Source organism: Oncorhynchus kisutch, linkage group LG11 (genome assembly GCF_002021735.2).
Source record: "Oncorhynchus kisutch isolate 150728-3 linkage group LG11, Okis_V2, whole genome shotgun sequence".
Taxonomy (NCBI): Eukaryota; Metazoa; Chordata; class Actinopteri; order Salmoniformes; family Salmonidae; genus Oncorhynchus; species Oncorhynchus kisutch.
In genome coordinates, this window is record NC_034184.2 from 25,408,195 (window position 1) to 25,427,770 (window position 19,576).

The 19,576-nt window shown below is 42.1% G+C and overlaps 1 protein-coding gene and 1 long non-coding RNA gene across 2 annotated transcripts in view; one reads left to right on the forward strand and one right to left on the reverse strand.

Moving 5' to 3' along the window:
• Positions 1–1,893: 1,893 nt before the first annotated feature.
• LOC109899831 (transmembrane protein 150A) overlaps positions 1,894–19,576 on the reverse strand; it is a 76,838-nt gene continuing 59,155 nt past the window's right edge. The window contains exons 7-8 of the mRNA XM_020495407.2: positions 5,830–6,007; positions 1,894–5,340 (exon numbers count right to left, since the gene is read on the reverse strand). Coding sequence (XP_020350996.1) covers positions 5,096–5,340; positions 5,830–6,007 — 423 coding nt within the window. The 3' untranslated portion in view covers positions 1,894–5,095. The remainder of the gene's footprint in view (positions 5,341–5,829; positions 6,008–19,576) is intronic.
• On the forward strand, positions 2,556–8,580 carry LOC109899832 (uncharacterized). Its single transcript, XR_002256520.2, has 2 exons — positions 2,556–2,696; positions 8,419–8,580. It is a non-coding gene; the product is annotated as an uncharacterized LOC109899832 (long non-coding RNA).

Genomic DNA, 19,576 nt, shown 5'->3' on the forward strand with positions numbered 1-19,576 from the left:
CTGAGGTGTTTCATTTTTAGAAACATGAATTAAATGAAACACTTTGGGGATTCTAGTAACAGTGTGTGGGTGTTTCTGCCCTTATTTCTCTTCACCTGCTGAGTCATTGATCATGATGACCCAGGGCTTTAGCCTTGTGATGTGTTCAGCAAACACTGTACTGATATAAGTATTATCTCTTCCTAACTGTGTCCCAAACCTTGTTGTCCTAAGGAAGTTTGTTCCCCCACCCTCTGTACCTAGTAGATACTTTATGCTGTTCTACCCTCTGTACATAGTAGATACTTTATGCTGTTCTACCCTCTGTACCTAGTAGATACTTTATGCTGTTCTACCCTCTGTACATAGTAGATACTTTATTCTGTTCTACCCTCTGTACATAGTAGATACTTTATGCTGTTCTACCCTCTGTACCTAGTAGATACTTTATGCTGTTCTACCCTCTGTACATAGTAGATACTTTATGCTGTTCTACCCTCTGTACATAGTAGATACTTTGCTGTTCTACCCTCTACATAGTAGATACTTTATGCTGTTCTACCCTCTACATAGTAGATACTTTATGCTGTTCTACCCTCTACATAGTAGATACTTTATGCTGTTCTACCCTCTGTACATAGTAGATACTTTATGCTGTTCTACCCTCTGTACATAGTAGATACTTTATGCTGTTCTACCCTCTACATAGTAGATACTTTATGCTGTTCTACCCTCTACATAGTAGATACTTTATGCTGTTCTACCCTCTGTACATAGTAGATACTTTATGCTGTTCTACCCTCTGTACATAGTAGATACTTTGCTGTTCTACCCTCTACATAGTAGATACTTTATGCTGTTCTACCCTCTACATAGTAGATACTTTATGCTGTTCTACCCGCTGTACATAGTAGATACTTTATGCTGTTCTACCCTCTGTACATAGTAGATACTTTATGCTGTTCTACCCTCTGTACCTAGTAGATACTTTATGCTGTTCTACCCTCTGTACATAGTAGATACTTTATGCTGTTCTACCCTCTGTACCTAGTAGATACTTTATGCTGTTCTACCCTCTGTACATAGTAGATACTTTATGCTGTTCTACCCTCTGTACATAGTAGCTGGATAATTCCACAAAATGAGTGCCTTTTGCGTGTAAGTAGGAATTGTGCACAAATATATAATTTTAAAAGCCTGTTATATATACCACATGGAAAAATCAATAAATCCTATTTTTCTATATGGATAAAAAGTTGATAAAGTGCCAAAATGCAGCATTGTGACACATCCCTGAGTCCTCTATGAAGAAGATTTGACCAACTCCAAGTCTTACACATAATTGGTGAAAGGGTTTTCACCTAGTTATTTGGTTGCTATGACAAATTGTTTTCTGAAGATTATTATTATTTTATGTGAATAGTGATTCGTTTTAAGGTAACAAAAAAAACAGTTGTTAGGTGAACTGAACTCTCGTTTTAATATGGTGAAACTATTACTTTTTCAATAATTATTTTAAAAGAAACATTGAATATAATAGTCAAATCATAGTGTAAAAGCAGGTGAGCTAGTTCTACTCTTTTTGGCCATTTTCTAGTGTTTTGTGGTGGAAAACTGAGCATAACACATCAACCATGTTACCCTACCCATAGCATAGGCAAGACATTTTATCACAATCACAACTTCCATTCCCCCTGTCACAACGGGATTTATGGCTGATTTAAGATTAAATCATCAACCCTGTTACTTTATTTGGCACTTGATTGGCACCTACTATAGTATATTTTTTATTTAACCTCTTGACATGGTAAAACATGTTTTGTTAAGTTGAACAAGTGCTCTTCATGGAATAATGTTTCTCACCAAATTACACTACTCAAAATGCACCTAAATTGGTGGAATGCTGTTCTTTCTCCCCCCCCCCCCCCAATGTTGAACATTGATCCCCAAGGACATTTGTAAGAGTTGGGGGGGGGACAAGAACACTTTTACAGATTTATTGTAGAACAATTTAAGGCAAATATACAAACAATCTTCCTTCTCTCATTATGACAAACACTTTTCACCTTAAAACATATCTTTCTTTGGTTTCATCAAAATAAAGGCACTTACAGGTCATCTTTTTGCATTTCAGTAGAGTATGGCACTCATTTACTTATGTCTGTAGGTAAGACCACAATTAAATACAAATGGGGACAACAGCTAGATAGAGGAATGTTCTCTACTCTGTGTGTGTGTGTACAAATAAAGGTAACCAAACTGTATCGATAATGTCTGGATGAAGCACTTACAATACTGCAACTATTTATATGGTATAATGTTGACCTAGGAAAAAGCATATGTAAAGATATGGTTCTGCATAGAACATGGAACCATGGCAAGTGACCAATCGGGTCAAATATGGACAGAGCGAATGGCACTTTAACATTGAAATGTAAAATCAACCCAATGGTCAAAACAAGTTCTAAAACACAATTGAATATATAAAAATATCCCAACATAAACACAATTTATTTTAAAAAGTGAAGAAAAGACAAAGGTTTCGTTAAGTCACTGATTGTGGACAGCTGGTGATGCAACAGATTCCTGAGAGGTAAATGTTTGAAGGTAGATCAGTCAATAAGAGACAGAACATTGACAAGGGTCATATTCATTAAGGAATGCAACGGGAAACATTTGATGTTTCGTAGTTGACAGCAATTCAACATAGCATAGATGTAAGTTATTACTTCTAAACAAAATTACTTTTTGGGTTTCTCATATGCTTACAATTATGTTTTGATTCTTGCTTGAACCGTCGCTAAGATTATATTTGGTTGTGATCATCGCAAAATAACTATTTTGGATGCAGAAGTTGTTAGCTAGAATGCTAACGCTCATTGACATAGGCGGTAGCAAAAGCAAGCCAAAGAGCCATTTTACTGGTTGAATTTGAAGTGTTTTTTAAGTATAATCCAGTTGATCTGCGATAAGGACACAAACATTATATTAAGCAGGACATTCATACAAGATTTAAATCTTATTATAATCCAACGGTAGTGTGAAATGCACTCAAAAGCAACATGTCGATAGAGGCTTTTTTTTGCTGGCGTTCTATAAGAACTCCCCTGTGTTCTGCCACCAATTTGTGTGCATCTCCTTCGTGAGGTAATGTTTGCAAACACAGAAAGGGGTCTATAGAACGGCATAGAGCTCTGTGCAGTAGTCTGTGTCTCCACTAGGAGGGGCTAATGGACCACTTTTCCCCTCTCCAAACATCATTGTCTACTACTGGGTTTCTATTAGATTAACTTCATTGGTCAGTGACTCCATTCAGTCCAATTTGCTCAGATTCACTTTCAAGCCGTTGTGATGACTGAGGTGAATGTGAAACACTTGTGAATGGAACTATATGCTCTACATGTCTTTCTGCAATCCAGACACTGAAGCTAATAAGGCAGCATTTAAACAGTGGAGATGTATAATTGCATTTTAAGATCTCTTAGCACAGATCTGAAAGGCAGGTGGATGGTTTGACTCAGTGCAGTTAGTCAGGAGAATGGATATGGATGGTTTATGTTAACATTCTTTGGAAGAAGATAAGCAGCAAGCAGCAGTTCCATCCTGTTCCCTTTACGCCCCTATGCCATGATAGGATAAAGGGACAGGGGGGGAAAAACCAAGAAGATAACCCGGGTAGCGTACGGTTATGTTTCAGCATTCAACACTACATTGTCGCCTTGCAAAACAAAAACTGTCGTCGTCTGAAACCGAAACCGATTGAACCCCAGCCTGACAAAAAGAAAAGTAGTGAAATCGGGAGCAGAGAAGTTGTTTCTGTGATTATAAATAGATTCTCGATTCTGGACCTCTGTTTTTCAGACTCTGAAACTTTTCTGATTCCTGGGATTTATCTTAGCTCTGGCTGGTATTAGCTGGTTTACAGTTGGGTTCTTCCAGTCCTCTTCTCCCCTCCCAACATACATACCTTTTGGGTGAACCGTATAGAAAATAAAAGTGTTTGGGATATTATGTATAAAATACTATTGGAGGTTTGGCTTTTCATATACTCAAGTGTCTCGAATAATCATAAGGAAAAAAATAATTTTTTACAGTCTGAAAAAGTCTGCATTCCAATGTACAGCTTTATAAGGCACAACGTTTATGTAGCATCAGTAGAAAAATAAGGTAACTCTGGTATCCAGATATTCCCCGGTTAAAACCATGGTTCATTGACCAGTATACTGTTCATCAGTGAAGCATCCATGTCATCAACACATTCATGGTAGTGAGTCCTCAGTCTTTCGCTACATGTGAAGGGTGTCATTTTAACCATTTGAAATATTCTAAATATCGTAAATATTCCATGTGGCGTATTGGGAGCTGTGCGATGAGGCCCGGCTCTCATGGTATTGTTGTGTTTTATAAGACGAATGATGGCAGCAGGTTCATTGTCTCGTTTGGACTCTAGCACTGAGGCAAACATCAATGTCTGCTCGCTAACAGCCTCTGAAAATAATTGTGTATTTGGCCAATTCAAGTGCTTTTGTTTATTGTATTATGCTCTACATTGCACAGGCCTAGCTCTCCCACGCAGCTCTCTCTTCTCTAATGCGTTCCTCAATTTTTCTCCCAGCCTCACTCCCATGACGTCTCACTCCCTCTCTCTTTCTTTCTCTATATAGCCATCTGGTGGCCTGCCCTCCTCTCTTAATCTGCATTGAGATGACAGTGATGTCATCAGATAGAAACAGGCTGAGACTCAGCGGCACCAGGATCATTTCCTGTAATGAGTGATGAGGCTTCTTTGGCCGGAAAACAGGGGATGAAAGAAAATAAGATTATGGTTCATTAGATTTGTGCAAACACAAGCAGGGTCTTTGGAGGCTGGGACAGGGCTGGGGACATGGGAACAGTACGAACCCACATCTCCCCCATGGTGTCCACACCGCCGGGCCTGGTGGAAATGGTAGAATCCATTCCACCAACGCTGAACTTATATGTGGCATTGGCATAGTCCACTTCACACCCTGGAATGGGGGTGTTTTGGTGTATTAGCGATGGATACTCAAAAGTCCCTCCACCTTCCCCAGATTGATAATGGCACAGGCCAGCTTTTTGGCCTCTCTCCCAGGGACTACAGCATTGACATGCTCTCAGGGGGGTGCGGAATGGGACCTCCTAGGGACTCTACTTTGTGATCTCTCCCATTTGGCCCCAGGGCTCCCCCTCTGGCAAGCACCATCACAGTGTCTCCTGTGACACCGGCGAACTCGAAGGCAAAGGTTCCGTAGAAGAGCATGATGGTGACGCAGAACACCCACTCAAAGATGGCCGACGCGTGCTGCAGGACAAAGCTCTCCTGGACAAAGAACACGCCACCTAGAGGCAGGAAGGTCAAGGAGCACAACTACAGACTGACCAACTAACAGACTGACATAAAGACTGACTGCCATGAGAAGAGGATGGCCATGTCCCAAATCAACCCCTAGCCCCTATGCACTACTGGAGATATTCTCCCCATTTCCCTGCTCTCTATCCCTCCGTTCCTTCTCTTCTCTCTCCCATTCCCCCTCGATTTCAACAACACCTCTCTTTCTCCATCTTCCCTTACTCCTCCCTCTCTCCTCTCTCATTGGAAAGGTCTCCTGCAACAGGGTGATCAAATTAAGATCCTACATCTGTAGTAGCCTTTGCTTGTGCGAGCCAGAGTGGCTCATAACAGTGGGAGTCTATCTCCTGTTTCTGTAGTGTGAGACAGCTTGACATACAAGTACACCCCCCTGGACAGGATGCTAGTCTATGCAGGGCCTTGGTTGTGAAGATAACACAGATCTTATTGAGTACGGTTCAATATATTTTGCAGGATATTAAGCACCAACGTGATGAAGGCCAGTAGTGTCATGCCCAGTCGTAGGTGAGCCAGGCTGTATTCTCCCTGAGTCTTGGCCAGCCTGTAGGTTAGAGCCGACTGCAGACACACAAACAGCATACTGGTGGGGAACGCTACCCCTGCCCCCACATAGTGGAGGATCTTAGCATTATCCACCTGCGATGAAAGAAAGATGCATTTATTAGTATAGTATGGATTTTCATTGTCTCAATGAGCATTGAACAAGTCACATACTGAAAACACTGAACTAGTCACATAGAAACACAATCACATATGATGCTAGATATCAGTTGAAAAGCCCTCTCTCTATTCTGGCCTCCAGTTTTGCTGTGTCTGTTTGGCCAGAAGGGGGCAGCAGTAGCCAGTCATTGAAATAGTAGTGAGTCAGGTAACACATTACTCCTTCTATCCTTTCTTTAAAGTGAAAGAGATACTGTAGAGAAAGGCTGAGAGAAAGAATGAAGGAAAGCAAGAGGAGAACCAGAGAGAGAGAGAAACAAAATAGGGCAACCAGTGGAGCACAAACATTACTTATCTTCCCCTACTATTCATACTACAACTATCTGCACCTTGTTAAAAACACTATCTGAAATGTCTTTATCCATTTCAAACCTTCATGAATGTTTACTGTTCCTGTTTTATTGTTTGTTGTTTTTTTGTTTCTTCTGACTTGTGGCTATTGTTTATTTTTGCTTGCTTTGGCAATGCAAACAATGTTTCACATGCCAATAAAGCTCCTTTCAATTGAATTGAGAGCGAGAGTAGAGAGAGAGAGACGGAGGTGAGAAAGCGATAGAGATGTGAAGAAAGAGGCCAGCGGTACAGTATAACACCTTCTCCCTCCTGATCCCAGCGGCCAGCCGCAAACACACAATACACAAAGTAGCATGTGACCACACACACACACACACACACACACACGGTCTCATGGGACCTGATAACAGAAAAGCACATTCTCTCAAAGTAGTAATGCAGGGTACTGACCAGACCAAGGGGACCAAAACTCAATGAATGAATGACATGTATTTATGTATCAAGTTGCCTTAGCAACTAATAGTTAGTTCTCCCAGAACTACTACATTCCATTGGGCTCCCGAGTGGCGCAGCGGTCTAATGCACTGCATCTCAGTACAAGAGGCATCACTACAGTCCCTGGTTTGAATCCAGGCTGTATCACATCCATGTGTGATTGGGAGTCCCATAGGGCGGCGCACAATTGGCCCAGTGTCAACAGGGTAGGCCATCATTGTAAATTAAGAATTTGTTCTTATCTGACTTGCCAAGTTATGAAAATTACTATAATATCTGTTTCTAAGTTAGTTCATAATAGCTAGGCTAACACAGGGGACCGACCAGTTGATCAGACCAAGGGATTGAGCTACAACAACACCTTTTCTTCACCCTCACTAACTCAGTATGAAATTACTGTAGGTTTTCTAGGCTCTCCCTCAGAGATTTCATTAATCTCTAGGCTCTTCCTATAACCAGGGTTCATACACGTTTGGGAATTACATGACTTACATGACCAAATTTCCATGAACAACAATTGGCGGCGTCTCTATGTACAAAATCGACACTGGGAGGCCGCTCTCTGATCCCATCTACACATCTCCTGTCCTTCTGCAAGGCACTTAACCCCCACAAAGTATAAAGATGTTAGACATCTGTATAAAACACGTATGGTCAACCCTCAGCCTGGAGAGCTACAGTACATGGGTATGCCGGCTTTTGATCAAGCCCTGATGAAACTCAGAGTCAGTATATCAAGGTCCGATTGAGCAGCTCATTTCTAAAATGTGGTTTGTTAGAGGGGGACTGGAATAAAAGCCTGCATACACATTAGCTCTCCTTGAAGATGGTTGACCACTATTGATGTAAAACATTGCGACCTAATACATTTTATGCCTTTTGAAATCATTCGGTCTTCAATATTTCAAAGATCAAATGGCTATGGTAGTCTCCAAATGTTTTTATTCTGCTGAAGCAAGTCCACAAACATTATTCAGGAAATGTACCCTTTATAGTTGTCGTTTAAAAAAAATGACTTAACTACCTTAGAAGTGTATACTTTGCAGGCTGACTAGTATCTATCGAGTTGCGATGTCCATTACGTTGGATGCAATGTCCATTACGTTGGATGCAATGTCCATTACGTTGGATGCAATGTCCATTACGTTGGATGCCCAACTCAACTGAAAGTATCTACAAAACAAGTTTTGAAGCCACATAATGCAAAAGAAAGGCTACATCTAATCTTTTTTCCTAAAATTAGTGTTTGCGATTCATATGATTCGATTAATCACGATTGAACTGAATCCCAACTAATTCAATTGTGAAGGGAATTGTTTGTTTCGTCAAAAATAATAGTTTATATAAATCAGATGAATCGTTGAAAAAAGTAATTCAACTTTGCATGTCCTTATTTGTGAGTTTCGGGAGAAAGTTTTTGGGGACATGATGAAAACATGAATACATGCTAATAATAGCTAAACAGTTAACTAGAGGGTACAATATATGTTTTGAATTGGCTACCTAGTTATTAGTTTGTTCTCAATCATATTTTATAGGAGAGGCCTACCTGCTGCTGCAATGTCGACTGTATCTCATCTATCCTTGAGCAACGGCCCACTCGTCTCACACACTTGCAGGTGATGTGCACCGACGCGCTAAAGTGTCATTCCGATCATGTCTGATATCTTGATTGACTCATAAAATATTTTTTAACTTTGCCTAAATAAATTACATTTAACTGAAATTATTAAATACATTTCCATGACTTTTCCAAAACTTTGGGGATTTCATAATTTTCTAAAAAAATTCAAGGCCTGGAAAACACAATTTTAAAAGTCTGTGATCATATGAACCCTGTATAACTTAAAGACAAATGGTCAGAGATGACAGCTAAATAATTAGTGTGTTACTGTAACACAGATACCAGTGTTACAGATAAAGACAGCCTCTCCTCTCCTCTCCTCTCCTCTCCTCTCCTCTCCTCTCCTCTCCTCTCCTCTCCTCTCCTCTCCTCTCCTCTCCTCTCCTCTCCTCTCCTCTCCTCTCCTCTCCTCTCCTCTCCTCTCCTCTCCTCTCCTCTCCTCTCCTCTCCTCTCCTCTCCTCTCCTCTCCTCTCCTCTCCTCTCCTCTCCTCTCCTCTCCTCTCCTCTCCTCTCCTCTCCTCTCCTCTCCTCTCCTCTCCTCTCCTCTCCTCTCCTCTCCTCTCCTCTCCTCTCCTCTCCTCTCCTCCCCTCCAACAGCAGTATCCATTAGTTAAATCCTATTGCTTCAGGTCCGACACCTTCCCATTTAGCTGTCACACTCCACTAGAGCTGAAGAAAGGAAAGTACATGAGAGCACACACACACGCACACAAACACCAGTTGAGCGGAGGAGAGGAAAGTACATGAGCACACACACACGCACACTAACACCAGTTGAGCGGAGGAGAGGAAAGTACATGAGAGCACACACACACGCACACAAACACCAGTTGAGCGGAGGAGAGGAAAGTACAGCCTTTCTGACAGTCTTTCTAATGTAAACACCATTAGCTAGCCATATGTTCTAATGCTGCCCACCCCGTAGTCACTGTTCTCTCATGTCTCCCTCTCGTTCCCTGCCTGGGAACTATAATTAGCGAAATGTGTGTAGTATGTCTATCAGTGACAGTTGTGACATTTAAGATGAGGACGATAATTGATTTTATGAGCCTTATTTCTATTACAGCACATTGCATGACTGTCATTCATATTCCATTCAACAATGCTCAATGTAACATCCATAGGTTTAGGCTACTACATGATACTCAAACTTTCCCTATACCCATCATGAGGTTGCTACAACCTAGCCTATGAATGAAAGTTTACAATGCAGGTTTACAGGTCGAGAGATATTTGAGTAATCAAGGTGAAAGACAGTGACACATTCAATACCACCTTGCACATTCTTGCCTGCATCTAGCTGATCTAGGGTGTAATCATTAGTCCAAACAGTTGCAAACGTGTTTCTATCGGACAAATTCAGGTATGTTTATCACCATTTCGTTACGTTTGCTTCACTTTCATAGCAGCCACATACAACAGCATGATCCCTTTGTTGTATAATTACTTCTCGCATCTACGCGCTCTCCACCTCACTTTTTCCTTTCGTTTGTGGACTTCAGTGCACAACACATCAGCTGTCTGTGACGAGGCAAAAAAAACTTTCCAAACCTTTATATCATAACTGCTACACACAGCCTACATCGCTGTCACCATATTAGCTAACCTCATAGTCAACATAGCTACTGGAACTAACACGTTAGTAAACCCGCTACAATCATGTAGTATAGTGTACAAGTCAGCAGCAAGCAGTTTAGCAGTTACACCAGCGGGCCCCGGTGGCAATAAATTATTAAAATCAAAAGCATACCTTGACTTGGAAGAATTTCAGTGTTGGATAGCCATAGTCAGCTAGCTAACATAGCATCCCTCTCTGTTTGAGTGTGCTAAACTAGCTAGCTGTATTCGCTAGCTAAGTGAAAGTGAAAAAATGTATAAAACTAAATAGCTCTCTCTCTCCTTCTCTTGCTTCTCCTTAATTTTGAAGGAAATGCATTTGTTCAAAACTGTTAAACTATTGCCTTTCTCTCTCTTTGAGTCAACTACTCACCACATTGTATGTACTACAGTGCTAGCTAGCTGTAGCTTATGCTTTCAGTACTAGATTAATTATCTGAGCCTTTGATTGGGTGGACAACATGTAAGTTCATGCTGCAAGAGCTCTGATAGGTTGGAGTATGTCCTCTGGAAGTTGTCATAATTACTGTGTAAGTCTATGGAAGGGGGTGAGAACCATGAGCCTCCTAGGTTTTGTATTGAAGTCAATGTACCCAGAGGAGGACGGAAGTTAGCTGTCCTCAAGCTACACCATGGTGCTACCCTACAGAGTGCTGTTGAGGCTGCTGTAGACCTTCATTGCAAAACAGTGTTTTAATAAATTATTTGGTGACATGTGAATATATTTTGTACAGTTTTATCTAAAAAGGATCACTTTAAATGTTTGACTATTTTCATGAAATTCACTGAGGAGGATGGTCCTTCCCTTCCTCCTCTGAGGAGCATCCTATGTATGTGTGTAGTGTATGCCTGTGTGTGTGTGTGTGTGTGTGTGTGTGTGTGTGTGTGTGTGTGTGTGTGTGTGTGTGTGTGTGTGTGTGTGGTGTGTGTGCGTGTAACAGAGCCAGGAAGTTTGTTGATATACTGTAGAGACGCTCTAAATCAACAAAGAAGAGAAGGCACATCTACTCTCAAAAATGAGTCGCTGAGTGTTCCCTCAAAGTTAAGAGATGGGGGGGAAAGAAGAGGGGGGATGTGGAGGAGAAGGTTAAGGGAGTAAGGAGGGAGTAAGGGAGAGAAGCGGGAGTTGACAGAGGGATGGAAGTGGAATGGAAAGAATAGATGGAGACGGGAGGACAGGGGTCTAGTATATGCAGAGGGATAGGTATGGAGAAAATTGAGGAAGAAAGGATTAGGGGAAGAAGGGAGAAGAGGGGTCTGGAGTGTTTACGGAGAAGCTAAAGGTGTCTGCATGCTTCCCAGCCGAAACAGTTCGGAAGAGTTTGTGCATATATTATGATGACATTTTGAGACGTTTTTGTTTCAGGCACACCCCAAAAGAGCCAAAGTTGATAGCCGAAGTCTACGCCACTTCGTCGGTGATTGGTCAACAGTAGGGCTTCTTCAAAAAAAGTCTGTCATTCAAAGAGAGACAAGTCGTTTTCGTGTATATTTTTTTCATTGAGAAATACTGCACACAAAATCTTAGTTAGATATAAAATTGCACGGCTAAGATCTCCTCGGCAAAAATGTAAACATTTATGACAGATTTCTTGAGTTACCTTAGATTAATTATGACTAATTTGAGGAAGTGTATACTGGCTAAGGCGTCTCATAATTAACAAAAATACTATTTTTCAATTTTTCAAAAGAAGGTCTCTTAAGGCAGTACGCTAGCACACTCGTTCGCCTAGGACCCGCCCCAGAGAGAGAGCAAGTCTGGGGGGACAGGAGACAAAGGGCCCTCTCTCCTCCCCCTCTCCTCTCGTCCCCACATCTCGTCCTACTCCTCCCCCTCTCGCCCCCCACTCCTCCCCCTGTCCTCTCCTCCCCCTTCTCCTTTCCTCTCACCCCCCCTCTCCTCTCCTCTAGCCCCCCCTCTCCTCCCCTCTAGCCCCCCACATCTCCTCTCGTCCCACTCTCGACCCCACTCCTCCCGCCCTCTCGCCCCCCTCTCACCCCCCTCTCCTCTATTCCCACTCTCCTCCCCTCTAGCCCCCCCCTCTACTCCCCTCTCCTCTCGCCCGCCCGCCCTCCTCCCTCTCCTCTCCCTCTCACCCTCTCCTTCTCTCTCACCCCCTCTCCCCTTGCCCCCTCTCCCAATCATCTCCCTCCCTCATTCCCTTCTCTCCTCTCTTGCTCTCTCCCACTAGAGGACTCTGGAGTTGACCTTGGCAGGCAGCTAAAGCCAGGATGTCATCAATCTACCTGTCGGAGGCAGGGTGAAGAGTTTGTTTAGGGCATTGATACACACAAACATACACAAGCAAAACAACAACTCTTGGAAGTGTTTACTGGTGATATCCTGTATTTATTATGTTGCTAATGTGGCCTTACTGAATGAAACAGCTGCAGACTGTAGATAGATGGAGGAGAGATTGGGTGAGAGGGACAGGCAGTTCAGAGGGAATGGCAATGTAGAAGACGGAATAGTGGACAAAGTGGAGGATGCGAAAGAGTGAAAGAGCGAAAGAGTAAATAATAAGTTACGAAATAGGTAGGAAAGTCAGTGGAGGGAGGTGTAAAGGAACTAGGGATGGGGTTAGAAAATGGGAGGCCTATACGAGTCCTGTGTGTCTATGTGGCTGTGAGCGACGAGTGTGTGTGTCTGGTGTGGCTGTGTGTGAGCGACGAGTGTGTGTGTCTGGTGTGGCTGTGTGTGAGCGACGAGTGTGTGTGTCTGCTGTGGCTTTGTGTGAGCGACGAGTGTGTGTGTCTGTGTGTGAGCAGCGAGTGTGTGTGCCTGGTGTGGCTGTGTGTGAGCAACGAGTGTGTGTGCCTGGTGTGGCTGTGTGTGAGCGACGAGTGTGTGTGCCTGGTGTGGCTGTGTGGGAACATGTGTAGACAGGTCCAGAGAACCTTCAGTTGTCTCTAGGGGAGAGAAGGAGAAAGACAATCAAACTGACTGCCAGTCATGTCTTTCACACCTCTGCCTGCCTGTCTGTGCACATCCCCTCATCTTTCCCTTTCCTTTCCTCTGCTCTCAGAGAAGAAATGTGTATGTCTCTTCTCTCTTTCCCTCTCCTGCTTTCCTGTGGCCAGAGTCCACACAGGGAACACTCACAGTTGTGTACTATTTACATCCTCCCCTCGTGTGTGTGTGTGTGTTTTGGTTTTACTATCCTTGTGGGGACCAGAAGTGAAACAAGGAAAATTCGGATCAAGTGGGGACATTTCACTGGACATTTCAAAATGCTATTTTAGGCTTAGGGCTTAGGTATAGGGTCAGAATGAGGGCTAGGGGTTCGTTTTAGGGTTAGGAGTTAGGGTTGGGTTAATGGTTAGGGGTTAAAGAAAATTAGGATATGAATGGGAATGCAGTGTTTGGTCCCTACAGGGATAGTAAAACAAACAGTGTGTGTGTGTGTGTGTCTGAGGCCATCTATTCAGGTCCTCTCCTGTCGGTCTAAAAAGGTCTGAGTGATTGACCCCTACCATACCCTACCCTGTCTGGTCTTACATAACACAACATAATATCCTAATGGTGGCATTATAGCCTAGTACTGATAGTTAAATGTGTTGTTTTCGTGGTAACTGTTATTTCTGATGCTACCTCTCTCTGTGAGCAGTGGTGTAAAGTACTTAAGTAGAAATACTTTAAAGTACTAGTTAAGTTGCTTTTTGGGGTATCTGTACTTTACTTAACTATGTATATTTTTGACAACATTTATTCCACTACATTCCAAAAAAAAAAATTGTACTTTTTATTCCATACATTTTTCCTGACACCCAGAAGTACTCGTTACATTTTGAATGCTTAGCAGGACAGAAAAATTGTCAAATTCACACACTTAACAAGAGAACATCCCTAGTCATTCCTACTGCCTCTGACCTGGCGGACTCAATAAACACGAATGCTTCGTTTGTAAAATTGTGCCGTCTGGTTTGCTTAAAAATTCATTTGAAATTATTTATACTTTTACTTTTGATACTTAAGTATATTTTAGCAATCACATGTACTTTTAAAATGTAAGTATATATAAAACGGAATAGATTTAGACTTTTACTCAAGTAGTATTTTACTGGGTGACTTTCACTTGTACCGGAGTCATTTTCTATTAAGGTATCTTAACTTCTTTTGTTGTTGACAATTGGGTACTTTTTCAACCACTGCCTGTGAGGCTTTCATCTTAGTACTGTTTGTGCTACTGTGCCATCTGACAGAACTGTCCATTATATTTTCACTGCTTCAAATTTGTCTACTAGTGTGTAGCCTATATGAATGTTAAATATTGTATGTCTATATGTATGCAATGCATCTAAACGTGTATTTAGGTCCAGCACATTTGTTTGATGAAGAACGTTTTATAGAATTGAACTGAGTACGGAAGGTTACAGACGGTCTCTGATTGGGTACAGATGGGGTCTGTGACATGTGCACACAGTCTGCTCCTGGATGTTAGACACACACACACACACACATACAGGGTACGAGCCGTGATGACTCACTTCCCGCAAAAAATTCCCCCCTCGGTTTTCCACCGAATGAGCTGAGGGCAGAGAGGCCCCAGAGGGAAGGAGAAATAGAAAGATAGAGGGAGAAAGAAAAGGAGGGAGACGCAGATGCAACTCCATGTTCTTACTTTTGTTTTGACACACACACCACAAAGAGGCTAACGAGAATCAGGGGAGCAGGGAAGGTGGCAGCTTTGCTCCTCTCTTCCCTACACCAGTTTTTTTTATAAAGAGTCCCTGTCTGGCATTCAGGGTAGAAACATCCTGTACACACACACACACCACTTCCTTCTACAAAAACACACCACAGCACAGGGAGCCCAGAACACCAGGAGCCCAGAACACCAGGAGCCCAGAACACCAGGAGCTCAGAACACCAGGAGCTCAGAACACCAGGAGCTCAGAGCACCAGGAGCCCAGAACACCAGGAGCCCAGAACACCAGGAGCTAGAGAATGACCAATATGTATTTTTTAAGGCCGATGCCGATATTGATTTTTAGGGGTCTAAGAGACCGATGGCCAATATTTTTGCAGATATTCAATATCATTAAATGAGAGCATTTTTATGAATACATTTCCCAGAAACAGCCATGTATGCATTATAATGCATACATTATAAAATCAAACAATAAATATAACTGTTTTTAACAATGTAACTACATAACATAATGGTAATAATTGTATTTGAATGGTAAATGTCTTGATAATTTACCCAGTTTAAGATGGCATAGGCCTACTCACAATACAGGCAATAACAGGCGAATGCATAAATCAACAGGAGTGTGTGCGTGCATTGATTATTGAGCTTGTTTTGACTGATCAGTGGAGTCTATGGTGCTACAGATGACAGATGCCTTCCATTTGTCTTTGGACACTGTGCTATCTAACCTCCAAACAAGCTTCAATGCCATACAACACTCCTTCCGTGGCCTCCAACTGCTCTTAAACGCTAGTAAAACCAAATGCATGCTTTTCAACCGGTCGCTGCCTGCACCCGCATGCCCGACTAGCATCACCACCCTGGATGGTTCCGACCTAGAATATGTGGACGTCTATAAGTACCTAGGTGTCTGGCTAGACTGCAAACTCTCCTTCCAGACTCATATCAAACATCTCCAATCGAAAATCAAATCAAGAGTCGGCTTTCTATTCCGCAACAAAGCCTCCTTCCATCACGCCGCCAAGCTCACCCTAGTAAAACTGACTATCCTACCGATCCTCGACTTCGGCGATGTCATCTACAAAATGGCTTCCAACACTCTACTCAGCAAACTGGATGCAGTTTATCACAGTGCCATCCGTTTTGTCACTAAAGCACCTTATACCACCCACCACTGCGACTTGTATGCTCTAGTCGGCTGGCCCTCGCTACATATTCGTCGCAGACCCACTGGCTCCAGGTCATCTACAAGTCCATGCTAGGTAAAGCTCGGCCTTATCTCAGCTCACTGGTCACGATGGCAACACCCATCCGTAGCACGCGCTCCAGCAGGTGTATCTCACTGATCATCCCTAAAGCCAACACCTCATTTGGCCGCCTTTCGTTCCAGTACTCTGCTGCCTGTGACTGGAACGAATTGCAAAAATCGCTGAAGTTGGAGACTTTTATCTCCCTCACCAACTTCAAACATCAGCTATCTGAGCAGCTAACCGATCGCTGCAGCTGTACATAGTCTATTGGTAAATAGCCCACCCTTTTTCACCTACCTCATCCCCATACTGTTTTTATTTATTAACTTTTCTGCTCTTTTGCACACCAATATCTCTACCTGTACATGACCATCTGATCCTTCATCACTCCAGTGTTAATCTGCAAAATTGTAATTATTTGCCTACCTCATGCCTTTTGCACACATTGTATATAGACTCCCCCTTTGTTTTCTACTGTGTTATTGACTTGTTAATTGTTTACTCCATTGTGTAACTCTTTGTTGTCTGCTCACACAGCTATGCTTTATCTTGGCCAGGTCGCAGTTGCAAATGAGAACTTGTTCTCAACTAGCCTACCTGGTTAAATAAAGGTGAAATAAAATAAAAATAAAATAAACATTTGGGGCAGCAGGTAGCCTAGTGGTTAGAGCGTTGGAATAGTAACCGAAAGGTTGCAAGATCGAATCCCTGAGCCGACAAGGTAAAAATCTGTCGTTCTGCCCCTGAACAAGGCAGTTAACCCACTGTTCCTAGGCCATCATTGAAAATAAGAATTTGTTCTTAACTGACTTGCCTAGTTAAATAAAGGTTAAATAAATTAGCCTACTGATCAACAACATTTGCATATATAGTAAGCATCACTCCATCTACTCAATGCACGTGTCTAATGTAATGTGATCATGGATGATTACGACAGTAGTATTATTATTATTATTATTATTATTATTATCATTTCCTACGATCAGGAAAGCATTTTTTTTTAATTTATGAAATTTAGATTTTGTGTCACTGGCCTACACACAATACCCCATAATGTCAAAGTGGAATTGTGTTTTTAGAAATGTTTGCAAATTAATAAAATATGTAAAGCTGAAATGTCTTGAGTCAATAAGTATTCAACCCATTTGTTATGGCCTAAATAAGTTCAGGAGTTAAAATGTGTTTAACAAGTCACATAATAAGTTGCATGGACTCACTGTGTGCAATTGTCACGTTCTGACCATCGTTCTTGTGTGTTTTCCTTGTTTTAGTGTTGGTCAGGACGTGAGCTGGGTGGGCATTCTATGTTGTGTGTCTGGTTTGTCTATTTCTATGTTTGGCCTGATATGGTTCTCAGAGGCAGGTGTTAGTCATTGTCTCTGATTGGGAACCATATTTAGGTAGCCTGTTTTGTGTTGGGTTTTGTGGGTGATTGTTCCAGTCTTTGTGTTTGTGGCACCAGATAGGACTGTTTTTTTTTCTTCACGGTTCTTGTTTTGTAGATTGTTGTATTTTCATCTTTATTAAAGATGTACAAAAATAACCACGCTGCATTTTGGTCCGCCTCTCTTTCACCAGAAGAAAGAGAGGCATAATTTTTTATGACTACTTCATCTCTGTACCCCACAAAGACCAGGGAGGTTTTCCAATGCCTCCCAAAGAAGAGCACCTATTGTAGATGGGTAAAAATATATAATAAAAAATTGAGCATGGTGAAATTATTAATTACACTTTGGATGCACCCAGTTATGACAAAGATACAGGTGTCCTTCCTAACTCAGTTGCAGGAGAGGAAGAAAACTGAACAGGAATTTCACCATGAGGTCAATGGTGACTTGAAAACAGAGTTTATTGGGCCTTAACCTATGGACTTCACGACTGGGAATACAGATAGAGTATCGGGCCGATATTGGCCTTTGCCAATAATCCCTCAACATAGCAAAACTGTTGCTATGACAGCCGCCAAGGCCTAATGTACTGAACAACAATGTTTTTAAGACCCCCATCCTAATCTCTATGGCAACCCTCCTATAGTACCAAAAATGGATGCCCCAGTACCATGCATTGTAAATAAGAATTTGTTCTTTACCGACATGCCTAGTTAAATAAAGGTTAAATGAAATTTAAAAAATACACAGAGATGCACACAGCTTAAAGTCCAGGCACTGAGCCAAGGTTCTAAATATTTAAACTTGCAGAAACTCAGTCCTGAACAACCAAATACCACAGTGTGTGTGTGTGTGTGTGTGTGTGTGTGTGTGTGTGTGTGTGTGTGTGTGTGTGTGTGTGTGTGTGTGTGTGTTCCGGTATGTGAGAGGTCCATAACTACAACATGAAGCAGATCTGGAATGTACCAGTCAGAGGGAGGTGAGGTAGAGAAGGGGAAGACAGGAGAGGAGAGTGAAAGATTGGGAGCAGCGGACGAGGGCGGGGGGCACTGAACTACTGAAAATATAAGATGGTGCCAAGCAATGTTCCCTCTCATTTTTGGGGGCACTGAGCAAATGTTAGGTCTTGTGAGTGGAAATTTGAACGTTGTGAGAATTTTGTGCAACTTCTGGCGCACGTTTACAGTGCACAATGAGGCTGTACCCTTACAGTTTTAGACAGTAGCCAATAGGCTATTGTGGCTATTTCCGCATAATGTAGCCCTACCAACAAAACCAGTAATACCTTTGGAAATGCCTTTTGATTTATATACCAGTTGATTTGCAATGAATTGAAAAGCCGACTGTGAGCCAGGCATCAGGCCTAATCGCCCAACCTCACTAATGCTCGTGGCTGAATGGAACCAAATCTCTGCAGCAATGTTCCAACATCTAGTGGAAAGCTTTCCCAGAAGAGTGGAGGATGTTATAGCAGCAAAGGGGGGACTAACTCCATATTAATGCCCATGATTTTGGAATGAGATGGTCGACGAGCAGATATCTACATACTTTTACATACTCATGTAGTGTATATAGTGCAAACAAATGGGGCGAACTCAGTGAAGTTCAATCTCTTGCGTCTCTGCGCGGCCTGGCATCAGCGAGGCAGTCCTGGAGGAGGTGTGTGGATGCGCAAGCACGCAGCTTAGAGGGAACATTGGTGCCAAGCCAGGTTGTTTCCACCACAAATTTCTCCTGATGCATATTGAGACCTACACAACAGATGTGAAAAACTGGACTAAACTCAACCTAAACTCAACTTGAGACCACCTTTGGAGGCGTGAATCGACTGTCAAACTATTTCTATTATGCATGACCTAGCCTAGATCCTCTCATGTGGTGCAATGAAACCATTGTGTTATGTGAAACCGTTGTAAAATGTTTGTGAAATACATTGCATTCGGGAAGTATTCAAACCCCTTGACTTTTCCACATTGTGTTACGTTACAGCCTTATTTTTAAATTGATTAAGTAAAAATAATTTCTCATCAATCTACACACAATACCCCATAATGATCAAGTGAAAACAGGTTTTTAGAAATGTTTGCAAAAAAACTAAAACAAAACATAAATACATTACTTATTAGACCCTTTGCTATGAGACTAGAAATAGAGCTGCTCA